A 14,329-nucleotide genomic window follows, 5' to 3' on the forward strand; every position below is an offset into this window, starting at 1 on the left:
AGGCCAGTCACTGAGGCTAGCTGCATCACAACTGGCAAAGCTTCTGACCAAAACAGCAATTCCTCAGTTACACAATGTGATGACAAATAGATATTCAAGTTCTGTATATATGACAACTTCCACCTTCACAATCCACTTTCAGCCACAAAAACTGAAGAAAAGGATGAAGTGTCCCACAAGCAGACTCTGCTCCAGACAGTTGCAGCACAGCTGAGACACTCTACTTCCCTGGCCTCTTGGCATAAAGAAAACTTTTCTTCTCTGATGAGCTAAAACAGAGAGGCCCTTTGCACACCTAAGACAGAAGCACGAGAACTTCTTCACCAGTTTGCAGTCCCCTATTCAAATAAACAGATATCACAAAGACAAAAATAGGCTGCTTTTAAATACTATTAGCTGCCCTTCCACTCCTCTGTCTCACCAAACACAGAGAGCTGCTGAGACACTCTCAGGCTCAGGCTAGTCTCCTGGCATCTGTGGATTTTCCATACCTCTGTAAACGTGATTCAAGGAAGGGCAGTCGCTCTTCTCTCAAGCTGCCTCCACACAACTCCCCTACTCCTGGTACAAGGAGATCAACAGCTGCAACCTTCAAAGAAAGAAAACTCATTGAAGCCATGCCACATAGCCACACAGTGATTAGCAGAACTTACTTTTTTGTAAAACCCTACTGTAATTCTTCCAGAGTCCAGGACACTTAGGTGAGGATTTGCACATATTTGAAAAGTCTTGTTGACAAGAGAAGGCTGGGAGGAAATTTTGCAAGGATAAACATCAGTATTTTACAGAGAACCTAAATGATAGCAGTGACGTCCCAGACTGAGGACATCTACTGCAAGTGGTTTGAACTGAATCTCACCAAGTTACTCTGATGACAACCTGTGTGGGGTTATAAAGAACCCAAGAGAATCTCAGAAGACAGCAAAGACATATGGGCAAGTTTTCTGAAGTCTTGATGCTGTAGCTTGTGTATGGCCCTTAACTATCCCCATTCCTTGAGCCAGCTCTAATGGATGTGGTAGCAATGGCACTTATGCTGGATCCAAGTGTTACCACTGTTAGGTTTGGGTTGTCTTCTCTGGTTTGTCTTCTAGGATTATTTTTCTTATCCCACAGCTAAAATGTTGCTAGAATTAAAGCCACTGAAGACACAGTGGGGCATGGTGGTGTTGCTGCTCTTTTTTAGCAGAAGCAATGCTTCAGGTTGTCTCAGTTAGTTGAGAAATCACAATTTCAAAGCATAAGACTTGATAAAGAGCTTATTTCCTGTGCCCATCTGCTATTTGAGCATTACATGGATGCTACATTTGGATGACAAGAGAATCACAGACTACTTGGAGCCATCACTTAACAGTACAGAAGTTTACCAGGAAAAGAAATAAACTATGGCAAGCTTATCTTAAGGCAATTAAGCAAAAAGTTAACATTGTCCCAACTCCCAAATCTTCCTCCTGTTGTTCCCACTTTGGGTATTTTTTCTACAACAGGAGAAAAAATGGACAGGATCACCTGATGGTCACATCTCATTTTGAACTTCTTGAGGGCAAGCCCAGCAGATGATGTCTATCAGGAGGTCAAGACATGTTCCTAGATAAAAAGTGGTGGAGGTGTGACCCGTGGACTCACAGTGTGCTGAGGTCCATCTTCATTGTCCCGCATGTAGAAAGGTTTGAGGTCGTACGGGTAGTTAATGACAAACACAGGAACCTCCCCACAGTGCTTCACCAGGTACTTCTCGTGTTCTGTTTGGAGGTCACAGCCCCACTGCAAGGACAGCAAAAGGGCCTGGGAATCTGCTTTGATGCCTCTTGCCCAGGGCAAGAGACCCAGCAAAATCCCTGTATGTAGAGAGATGAGCTGCTTTGAATAAAATGAAACCAAGCAAAGCAACTTCTCACTGAGAAGTAGACAGTTTACAGGCAGAGCAAAGTATGTAAAATAATGTGATTTAACTTAACAGAACAGGGCCAGATTGTCCCTGCATCAAGCCCAAGCATCCAGTATCAAATCAGAAAAAACTCAAAACAAGCAAAAGAATCCCAACCCCAAAACCCCCAAACCATGCTCTGTATAGCTAAAGGAAAACAGGTACCTCTCCAAAGCCAGCTTACTTGATCCAGCAAACCAGCCTTATTTCAGTATTACCTTTGGTATATAGACAGCAGCTTTCCTAGGCTGATTACTCTCTTCCCTGCTGTGTCCTGGTACATGCTACATTAATTCTAACTTAAGAAAACCTAGCACCCTATTAACCAATTCTTTGTTATCAGAAATGCTGGACATTTGTGATGCCCTTCACTTTTCCTTTTTTCTAGGGATGTTATAAATCCTGTAGCTTTTGACTTGAGACCACCAATTTGTTTATAAAACGTGCAAAGAATATTGGGGGAATGGAAGGGAAGAGGGGAACAAACCTCCCCCAGAGTCTCTTCATACTAAAATATCCCAAGTTTGCTGTCTCAGATTTAGGTAGCACAGAGACACCTTGTGAGGTTTTACATCCACTTGTGCACAGAGATGAGACAGTTACCCAACTGGCTATGAGGATGGCTTCAGCTAGAGGGTTGTTTTCCTCAAAATATAATGATGAGATAATGAGTAAACACAACAAGACATAAGATGAGCTGTCCCATACTGGAGTGTGTGTTTGAAATTGGGCAAAATATGATTTTTAGAAAATTGTAATCTCATAGCATTAGAAATACTAGCATGTTACTCTTTTTCCAGTCAACATCTATGCTTTGGAAAGACAAGGGATTCCCTTTACCTATATCTAGGTTACATGGTATTTGCACATGGTACTGGTTTATTCATCCTTGTCAAAGTTACAGTGCTATCCTCTTATCCTTCCTTTTCTTGAGAACTATTACAGCAACTCTTCTTACATGATTGCTATTGAATATGCAACATTCTCAGCACTACTCACATACAGGAAAGAGAAGTGCTTTTGCTAAAGCCTTAGTCCTTCAACTGCAATCTCATCACTTCCTTCCCTGCAAGTGTTACATGTTCTCCTGCTACAGATCTCACTCCTTGTATTGCTCCCATTTCAACCACAAAGGACAAAAGTTACACCAGATTTACAACCCAGCAAACAAAGCACCCCAGGAGGCAGATATCTGTGCAAAGTAACAACTCTTGTGGTATCAGAGAGAGAAAGAAAAGAGATTCTACAAAGTTCAGGCTCTGCATAGGGACAAACCAGCTGGCAACGACCTACCTCTGGCTTGAAAGTGAAAGTTTGAGGAGCTTGCTTCAAAATTTCCACTGCTTCACTGTAGGAAATTCTGCAAGAGGAAGAAAAAAAGTCTTTAAGATAACTATGAAAGGAATAACAAAGTTTTCTGGCTAAGTGCCATGCTGGAAAATTAAGGAGGCATTTCCCCACCACCATGCCAACTTGTGTGTAATGTTAGACTTCCCAGCAATTCTTCTTTGGAAAGAAACCAAAAAGCATTTTATATGGCAAGAATCCTATGTTTTCCTGTGCTTCAGCTACATGCAGGGCAGGAAGTGCTAAGCTCTCAGCACTTCTGCATTATTGCAATATTGTACTTTAGTCAGAAGTGAGCTGTGCAGGGAATTGCTTCATAGAAATTTGTGGATTTTTTAAAAGAAAACAATATGTCCTCATCAGCATAGCTACAACAACATAACTCTAGTCCAGGGTGTGTTAGGCAAAAATAACAGCCTAGGGTGCAAAGGGCTTGTAACTCAAATGTTTTAACTTTACTTTGCAAAACCCATGAGATTTATGTGCAGCAATGTTTCTCTACTTCTCTGGCAGATCTGAGAGCAGATTCTCCACCACCAATTTCCACCAGCACAAAAGAACAGCATCGTGGCAAAACAAACAGAAAAAGTGCAGTGAACAATGCTACAGGTTTGGTAACTGGAAATCAAGACTCAGTGGAAGATAACATAGCAGCCAAGGTTTCCATATACCAAGCCAAATATTGTGGATAGAGAGAAGAAAGAATAACACAATCACAATAATTTCATCTTTGTACCACTGGCTAATCCAATTAAAAACCAAATTCCCTAAGGAGTGCAAGCTCTTTCCACCCCATTACAAGGTTTCACTAAACCAGGCAAGCCTTCTGGAGGAAATACTTCAAGAAGGAATATATTGCTCCACATGTTTGGGTTATGTGAGGCCACAGGCCAAATGAGGTATATCACTGGCACAGGTTCAACACATGTAACCCATGTGTGTAAGCCAGAAATGCCCCAGATCTGCCAGCAGCTGATGAAGAGAGAGACTGAGAAGGAGACAGAGATGGGTCTGTCTCTCTCCCCTTTTCCTTGAAGCATGGGAGAAGCTGAATGCAACTTCAGTTAGTATCAGTATCAGTTAGGTCCAAAGAGAGGATTGAAATGGGGAGATGGTAACTCCACTGAGGATTCCTGTGGTGCTCATGCAGGAAGAGGCACAGGAGGGATCCATCATGATCCTGTTGCCCAGGTGTAGCTGCTTAACAAGATAACCAGTGCTGGGATGAGCAGCCCTACAATGTTGTGTGGGATAAATGGAGAGCTCTGCCATTTGAAAAGACAAGCAGGAGTAGGGAGGAGGTGGCACTCCTGGGGGCCATAGAGGGAAACCCTTCATTTCTTTAGCACAAAGAGAACTGGGATTAGGAGCTACACAATCAATAGGGAATAGAAAACCAATCAGGATTGTTAAATATCATAAAATATTTTCGTAAAAAGAGAGCCACTGGAGTGAAGGTGTGAATGAAAGCAGAGCATCAAATCTAAAACCAAGCAAGACCATAAGCAATCACTGTGCAGGTGCATGCTGGAAGGAGAATACTTTTGAGGATCTTTTCCAGGGAAGCAAAAACCAACGGCCAGCAGATACAGGTGTCAGTCTCATGCAGAGCTGAAAGGGTATACCTGACAAACAGCAAATGGGAACTACAACTCATACCTTTTTGGAGATACTATGCTAACCCAAAAGACATTGAGTTGTGAAAGAAAAAGAGCACATGAAAAATAGGAACTCTTTCCCCAAAAGCCCTCTGCAAGATCATTTCGAAATAGTACTTACATCATAAATTTGTGCTTCAGTATTTGTTCCAACCTGCCCTTGGTCAAAACAAAAAAAAAAAAAACCATAAACATGTAAAGCTACCCTTAGGGTTCAGGGGCAAACTCAGGAAAATGACCTCCCTCTATATTGTAATTTGTAGGACTGCATTCTGATCTAGATTTGGGTCAAAATCCTCTCCTGGCCATTCAGTGCTAAAAAGGTACCCAATTATTGAAGCTGATGAGTCAGAGGCTACCAGGTGAAGTGACAACTTCAGTTCTACCACACTTGCTACCAGCTACAGAAAGTTGTGTGTCCTCTCTCTGTTGGCCTGAACAATCACTTAAGCTCAAGCTGATATTTAGCTTTTCACAGTTTCTTAACAGAGGAAAACACAGTAAAACAAAAAAATTAAAAAAGATAAGCCTTCCTATAGCCAAGAACCCCCAAAACACACGACAGGACTGCAGTTCTTTCCTGTCACATGCATTACCTTCTGTGCAGGAGCTATGTATTTATGAAAAAGTTCAACATCACGAGGACATTTGGAGAGCACAGTGCTTGTCACTGTCTTGAAAAGATCTTCCATAACCTAAAAGAGAAAAAAGGAATGCATGAAAAATGAACATTGCTTAGGTGTCCCAGACTATAAATGAAACACAGTACACATCAGCCAAAGAGTACAGAAGGAGTTTCTGTTCTTCTGCATGCCAGACTGAATAAGAGGGAATACCTCACTAATGCTACTAATCAGCAGGCTTGCTTAATAGCTGAAGAAGACTGGAACCTTTATTTTTGCTATAGGTTTAGGGCTTCAGTGTTGGTTGATGGCCTCAGTATCTTCAGTCAGGTATCTCCAGTGAAAAAAATCACATCTAAAATATTCAAGCAGCAACCCTGGCTAGCCACAGACACATTACAACCATTTGTGAGTCCAGTCTCAGATTAATTCTCTAGTGAGGCATCTGTCCTGAAATGAACAATTCTGGATTTATACTTTGTTGTTAGAAAAAGCAAAACTAAAGGAAAGAGAATAAACATGTAGTGTGCAGAGCAAGTCCATCAAACAGATCTCAGCTAGAGAGACTCTGTGCAGTAAGGGCAAAGTGAACATATACAAGAGATGAGTAGAGAGCTAAAGCAGAGGACACATCAATGCAGGGATGTTTGAGAAACTAAAAAGATGTGGTTCCATTTCCCTAAACTAATGTGGATTAACTAAATGACATTATCATCCAATTTGGATATACTTATCCAGTAAAACGGGCTTCACTCATTAAGAAATTAAAATGCCATTAAAAGCCCCCACATGGGATGCTGCTGCATTTTCATCAACCCGTTTCAAGAGTCATTTTTCTCTTTTGGTTAAGCAAAGCAGACCATCCAAGACACTTGCAGTTGTGCAGACTAAGAGTTCCCATGGCTCCCTGTAGTCTTACAGCAGCACAAAGCAGGTTGCTGACACCAATGGTATCAACTGATGATCATCCCACCTCTTTTTCAAAATCACCCTCCCATGCTCATTTTCTTTGTAAAAACAGAGCAATGCAGCTGGGGCTGCATGTCATCTCAGCCTGGGAAGGGACAAGGCTTTTTCTAGCAAAGCACATATTAAAGTTCTGGCACATTCCTGGTTGGTTGTGGGTGTTTTTTGTTTGTTGTTTTTGTTGGTTTGTTGTGGTTTTTTTTGAGGGTAACAACTGCTTCATTAATTGCAGAGTTGAGAGAAGTGAAGTTTCCAGTAATGGTGTCTAGGTGTGCAGCAGCCCCTAGACACCACAAAGCCTGTGACTGTGGAAAGATGAACCTGATGTTCAGCCAGCAGTTCTCAAGAAGAAGTAGTGGGTCTATGCCTTACAAGGAACCAGACCTTACAGAGTAAGAGGAACACAAGGCACAGAAACAAAGCATCTGGGCTACTGATACAACCAAGATGAATTTTCAGGCATGCTGCTCAAACTTATGTTTAGATGAACATCCTTCACACCTGCCCCAAGCTGCTGAAACACTGCTCTGTGCTGGTGAGCAACCTCTGCATCCCACCAGCCTAGTGAAGCTGGTAAAGCAGACCATTCACACTCCTCTGGAGCCAGACTCAAGACTCCTGCATCAACCTGGGCTCTCCTTTTAAAAAAAAGGAAGATGCAAATAAGGGAACAGCATTATCATATGCAGATGAACAGTTTTACGCCTCCTGGTACTCAAACACAGAGGAAATGAAAAGCCAGCATTCCTGCTGCTGAGTGGCAAATAACCAAACAGTCAGCTTTGAACTTTCTTCAAAGTAGCTAGAAAAAGGCTTATGCAAATGAAATTAGAAAACTTCTTAGCAATTCATCTGGTTTCACCAGGCAGACACGAAGGGATTTTACATTAAGCTTCCTCTTTCTAGAAAATGAAAGTATCATCTGGTTTTGGAAAGGCATGTTGTTTAATTAGCACTTTTTTTCCTCACTGTGCGATAAAGTAACAATTAGGTTCCCACAGCATTCAACATAAGCAGCTTCCTCTTGTGGAAAAAAGATGTGGGTGGTATGGGAAAAACAATCTGAGAAATATTTCCAGGTTTGAGACTGAGGTTTTATCCTGGCAAAAAAGACAGACACGTGGGTCATACACTGGCCTCCTCACTGCTCTTATTTATGCCAAGCAAGTACTAGGCACAAACAGTAGAGATAAAAAAAGAAAAGAAGAGGAAAAAGAAATCCCTCAAACTGAGAATGCATGGCTTTAAGCAGATAATGTAACAAAGGACTACAAAGCAGGCTATAGGAAAAATGAATGGAGAAGTGTAATCACTGGCTTGCTGGTTTAAGGGAACACAAGTTTAAGATATAGGTGAAGTGACTAGTTTGAACATATTCTGAAAGAAACATGTTTGACAGGAGACTTACACAGGGAAAAAGGCACTGGAATCACAGCAACTAGTTCATCTCAAGAGGTGGGACTCTGGATGTCCCAAAAGCCCAATAATCTGGTTGCTTCACAATGGTGACGTGGAAACTGTGCTAGTAGGGGTGCATGCAAAAAGGACAGAGGCTAAAGCTTCCTCCCTTCCCTCAACCCTTTTAGCCTTTCTCTTTTGGTTTTCACATTTGAAAGTTCAGTAGTACTAGCACTGGCCTTCCTCAATGTTGCTCTGTTGTTTCACAGTTAACAGTTCAATTTTGATTAGGAGCAGCTCCCAAGGGTATTGCTTAATTTTACCCTGGATTTTTTGATACTGCAACTTATCCTCTTACCTAATAAAATTATGATCAGAGCTGTATCAGAGCAAATCATCAATAAAACAGCAGTACAAGTCAGCAGCAGCAAGTGAAGGTGCTGTGCACTCCAAGAAAGGTTCAAATCATCACATTTATTATGTAAGAAAGATTACATAAGAAAAATCACATGTCCTGCCAGTAGGATTTTTATGTATGTATTTACCTGGGTCATGCATATGGATGCAGTATAGATCACAGGCTACTTACAAAGGAAACTCATCAGTGGACCACAGCTTGTTGCCTCCATGCTTGCTCACACCCACTCTATGTGTGCACAAACACACAGGGGAGGATTCTGATCTTGGTCATAAAATCTCCTCTCTCAGCAACACAACCAGCAGCTCAGGCTCCATTTTGGAGAGATGCTGTTGCTGTGCAAGGAAAGAGACTGGTCTGCCAGACCACTGCTCCACTGGCCATTAAAGCTGAATGCTGATAAAAGGGAAGAGAACAAGCCTGAGCTATGACAGCTGGATGCCAATTCAGACAAAGAACCTACAGTTCTGCAGATACCCCAGTGTCTCTAAAGAGTGCTGTGCAAAACTCTTAGAACTAACCCTTCCTGTGTGATTACCAGAGTTTGTTCCCTCAAGACTGCAGTCAGACCTGCCCCAGTGCCTCAGCCTTGATACTGAAGACAGAATGCTGAGTGCAAACTAGTCAGGAAATCAAATCACATACCTGTTTCAGATCCAAGCTCTCTAAAGCTGACATCCAAAATCAGTGCTACTGATTTCATTTCATGCCTGAACTCCCCTCTGTAAAATGGAGGTAATAATGCTCCATGTCACTAGGCTGTAATGACAGCAAATTAATTTTGATGAAGTACATAACCAGTGGAAGACAATACTCCTGCCCTCAGGACACAGCTCAAATACTGAGTGTTAAATTGTATACTCCATCTTAAAGAGATATATTCTCCATCCCTTAAAGAGACAGTAGTGCTAGGATATAATCTTGTTAAGGAAGACAAACACTATGCATAAACTCCTGACAGTGCCCTCAGGAAAACTTCCTTCTTGCATTTCCTAACTTTACAGCCTAAACAATGTCTTTTTTAGCATGGCTTTGTATGTGCTTTTGATGAAATTCAATAATGACTGTATCATACGGCCTCTTTGAGACTCCATTAATGTCACAAGTGAAGTGGGAACCTTTAAATATACTGCACTGCTGATACAGTGGAATGAAAAATAGAAGATAATGGCCTACAAATACAACTACATGACACAGCACTGGAGAGAGAGGGAGAGAGTGACAACAAGCATCTCAGAGAACAAACTAAGCTGGAGACCTTGGACCACCAATTCAGGTACTGGGAGGGCAGATGGCTCTAGAGAGTCCAGACATTTCCACGAGTGGACCCCTTCTACTGTCTACATGACCTTTTTCCAAATCTTCTCCTTCTCATCCATGTTGAAGGAGAAGTGCCTTGGGGGCAACCTGGCCCAGCTTCTTAACTTGACTTACAAAAAGAGTTGCCTCCTTAGATACCCTTACATGCACCCTGTACACTAAAGCAGAAATATTATCACCCAGCCATGAAGCCTGAAGTACTGCAGTGAGCACATGGGACTTTCCACAAAAAGCACTGTGAAACCAGTACTGTGAGAGTCAAAGCTTCTTTGTAGCACTAAAACACATTTTGGCACACAACAGAAATTTAGATTGCGTGATTAAGACACATGAGACTTCACAAGAATTGTGCTACTAATTTAGGAATAACTGAGCACTACTCTGTGCAATTAGAGTGGGGAAAAAAGGCTGCTGCTCCAAGACCTCAGGCCCTTTGTTCCCAAAAGCATGTAGCTTGGTTATTAAATCCCCTTTTCCCCTTTTATTTCATAATGAAAACTATGTTTCTTCTGGAGCTTTGGATGAAAGATCTCCAGCCTCACCACTGAATGGTAAACATGCACATCTTTGTAGCAAGGCTCTTTAATGGTGTATAAGCAAATACTTCAAGATGTCCCTGAAGAAGCTGAGCTTTCCCAGCACAGTAACTTACTCAAGTGAGAGATACTTAGTCCAAATATTGAATAGCAATTTTAAAAATAAATTTTTAACAATCCAGGCCCTTATGTGAGGACAAAGTTCAGATAATAACTGTGGCCAAGTGCCCTGAAGGCTTTCAACTTGGCGTTCTGCACTGAATAAAGAACTTGCAGATGACAACAAACAGGCAAAATACCCAATAGGCAGATACATAAGAGAACACTGAATTTAGGTCAGTTACACCAGGAAAGACACTTAGGCTTTAGAGCAACTACCAGGGTTTACTGTTGATTAGGTTTCTTTGTTTTGTTGTAAGAGAGATTGCCCAATGATTTAAAAATAAACAAAATGGGAACTCCACTTCCTCAAGTGAGAACACCACAAAATTAAGCCTGTTGCAATACAAGCTCATATGAGGAATGCAAAACAATGGCTGCTAGGAGACTTTCTGTTATGGGGAAAGGTGCTTGTCAAAGGCTTTGGGACAGAGGAAAGATTTAAAAGAGAGCACAAGCTGAGACTTCACAAGACACTTAGCAATGACAAAGACAAAATTGAGAGGCAAAGTTCCTCCTTTCCTTACAAATAAAAGCCCTATAAATTCCAGTTCTCAAATCTAATTCTCTGAATTATCTGAACTGGCTGGCTGTACTTCAAAAGCCAGGAAATTAGGGTTTTCTGCACAAGATATGTTCATTCTGTGTTGAAGGGCTCAAACACCACTTAACAGAAGACTCTGCTTATTACACTAGATAAAAGTAGTGATGATTTCAATTGACTCCTGATTACCTACAGAAAAGGGGGAAAAACAGGAATTAAGGTGTATACATATACACAGGCTGTGCTCTAAGAATACACATAGCTGTGGAGAAAAGGAGAGACAAAACAGCAGGATGCCATTCTCCCAATGGGTGAGTCCACACAGCCCAGTGCCATTCAGGCATGTCAGATTCAGAAGCAGCACACAGAGCCTGCCAGCTCTGTTCTCAGGCCATGCTGATTCAGCACTGTATATGACCCATGCTGAAGAAACCACCACCTGGATGTTATTTCATAAATCTGCAGCCAGTGCCTCAGGTATTTTTCTCTATAAGGTTATTTTTCCAATATCTTTCCACAGAACTTATCTGATAAATGAGAGTGTGTGTGTAAATGTTTACTCACAAGTCCTACTGGGTATAAGCTGGCTTATGCTGAGACTAGTAAAGTGCATAGGCATCCATCATGTGGTTAAACTGCAACTGAGAGGTCAGTCCTGAAAAATCAAAAGCCAGCTGACTAAGGATTTCCTCCAGTCTTCTGCTAAAGCCACACTGAACAGTGTGAAAGGTGCTGAGCATTTTGAAAGGGACAGTGCCACTCATGAGCAGTAGTCAAGCACATTTACATTCCCTGGCAATACAGCAACTATGGAGCTTCCCATTCAGATAAGGGCTGTGTGCACCTGTATCTTCCCTTCCAAATCCCCTCTATGACCTCATCTCTGCTCTCATGAGCAAACCTTACTCCTTGGGAAACAGCTGTGAAACCTCTACTTGGCTCACACAGGGTGAGAGGAGCTGTGACCTCAGCTGAGGGCAGGGAGCACAGCTCAGGGAGGAGGAAGAAACTGGTACCAGTCCTGCATAAACATCTGGAGTGCCCACCTGCATGATGTCCTGAAGGCTTTCAGTGAAGGACAGCTCAGCTTCCACCATGTAGAACTCTGCCAGGTGCCGGCGACTCTGCGAGTTTTCCGCTCGGAACGTTGGGCCAAAGGTGAACATGTGAGTAAAAGCCCTGCAAGGCAGCAGGGAACAGGCAGGTCAGGTCCAGCACACAACTGGTCTGTTACACCTAAAGCCCTCACTTTCCTCCCAGCATCTAGAAACAACCATGTTTCCATTTCATCTTTGACTAGTTTAATGGCACTGCTGAATTAGCTGCTGTTATGTTCCTTCATCCAGGCATGGAGAGGGGTTATTCACATCTTGTGACTCAGAGACATTACACACACACACACAATTCAGCTTTCTCTGAACATGAGTCATGCTCAGGACACTTTTTGTAACTGTTGTGGGAATAAAACCCAACATTCTGCAGAACTGGATAACTAGAGAAGCATGCAGATACTATACCAATCATGCTATCCTCATCCACCTGCCTTTGCATTTCTTTGGCTGCAATGCCTGACCTTCACAGGTGCTGCGGGACCCCAGGGCTCAGCAGAGCAGAGTTGAAAGCTGTTAAGCACTGAGGAGTGGCCAGTGACACCCAGCAGGATGGGAGGTGTACGGAGTGCAGTCCCCCTCTAGTGGTAAGACAGAAGTTCATTGCTCAGAGAGCCATGGAGATAAATAACTGGGCTCTTCCACACCACTAAAAATGGTTCAGCTGAAAGGAGTCCCTGCTGCAGAGAACACATCTGGGAGAGTGTTTAATGCTGAAGCAACCAATGCATTTCTATTATGAAGCCATTTCTCCTCCAGCCACCTTCTGGGGATTCTATTTAAATACATCCTCTCTTGCTCTGCAGTCACATCATGTTGTGTTTCCACTTCCTTCGTGAGAAACCTGCCTATCAAACACCAAGACATCTTTACAAGTTTTGATTTTATTTGGGAAGCTGCACTCCAAGCAATACCTTTTACACTGTCATCTATGAGCACTTGAGCTCCTGGACACCCTCAAGCCAGTGAGAGCTTCCTGAACACATGCCGTGATATCTGTGTTTCCCCTTATCCTGCATGGGAAGAAAACCAAGATTGGGGAAGAGAGCAAGCTGCTTCAGAAGAACCATGAACTGGGCAGCTGCTATCTTTTCTATCTTTAAGTTAATGTTATTTTTAGCTGCAGACAGCGTGTAGGAGAAAAAGAACCCGATCAGTAGAGATTAAGCACAGTCTGACACTCATGAAAGGGTGCGTGCTAATTGCTGGGGCTGGCATTTGACTTGCATCTTGCTCTGCAAGCTTTCAACTTAAAAAGGACGTTGACTGAAGTTTCTGAACAGACTAATTTTGTTAAACTGAAGTTTAAATAAACAACCCTACAAAAAGCAGCATTTTTCCTTTGCCCCTTATGGAGACATCTGTGCTTCAAATAAAGGAACACACACATTCTGCTCCACTTATCTGTTCCCTCATGTCACATGTTGGTTAAAGGTTATGATACAAAGAAAGAGCACTTTCTTTTTACTTGAGTTGCTACTAGTAAACACAGTAGAAGAAAATTTCAGGTTAAGACTCTGAATATGTAGCCTGCCTGTAGGTCTCTTTTCCCCATGGCCCTGTTTGCCCTCCACCAAAAAACATACTTTCTGCCTCCACTTTGATCTTGTACCTGCACTCTCTCATATATAACCACAGCATCTACAACCAACTAACTAGATTTTGCAGCAAACATCTTCCTTCAAGCACTATTTTCATGCATATTTTCAGCATGCCACTTTTCACTTTGCTGCCTTTCTCACTTGCTGAGACATTACTGTAAACTTGTCACAGCATCATCCTCCTTCAAACTGCCCTTTGCATCTACAAAACCTCAGCAAAGTTTAGATAAGTGATGTACCAAGACTATTACTCACTGCACAGGTCATTCACTATTATATCATCAGTTCCTTGTATCCTCCATCTGTAGCCACCTGTTGTCTTGGGTTACACAGAAATTCATGTTTTTCCTCACATGGCCTTTTTGGTTTGTTTTTTTTCCCATGCTCCTAACAGCACCTGGCACAACAAGGTCTTGGACCCAAAGTTTAAGAGCTTCAACTGCTATAGCAATACAAACAACAAATACAAAACAGTGAGTCACACAGTCAAAATCATCTCATGTTTGAGGCAGAACTGGTCAAAAGCTTTTGTCTGCCAGGTTGTGGAGGTTGGCCTGCAGTGGGAAACAGGAGTTAGAGATAGGTTCTTGCTCTACCTGCCCCCTGCACGCTTCAGGCTTTTGCTAAAATATTTCAATTTAAGACCCTTAGTTAAAGAAAGACTTTTTCCCAAATAAATTGAGTTTAGTCACAAGTTCAGTTTGTGACTGAGCCAGGATCAGA

At 42.2% G+C, this 14,329-nt stretch overlaps 1 protein-coding gene across 1 annotated transcript in view; it reads right to left on the minus strand.

Annotated features, from left to right (window-relative positions):
- Positions 1–14,329, minus strand: part of NARS2 (asparaginyl-tRNA synthetase 2, mitochondrial) — a 47,824-nt gene that overhangs the window by 7,569 nt on the left and 25,926 nt on the right. Inside the window, exons 7-12 of the mRNA XM_079302931.1 lie at positions 11,943–12,075; positions 5,529–5,627; positions 5,054–5,091; positions 3,221–3,287; positions 1,627–1,764; positions 492–589 (exon numbers count right to left, since the gene is read on the minus strand). Coding sequence (XP_079159057.1) covers positions 492–589; positions 1,627–1,764; positions 3,221–3,287; positions 5,054–5,091; positions 5,529–5,627; positions 11,943–12,075 — 573 coding nt within the window. The remainder of the gene's footprint in view (positions 1–491; positions 590–1,626; positions 1,765–3,220; positions 3,288–5,053; positions 5,092–5,528; positions 5,628–11,942; positions 12,076–14,329) is intronic.

This window comes from Erithacus rubecula (genome assembly GCF_903797595.1).
Source record: "Erithacus rubecula genome assembly, chromosome: 1".
Lineage (NCBI taxonomy): Eukaryota > Metazoa > Chordata > Aves > Passeriformes > Muscicapidae > Erithacus > Erithacus rubecula.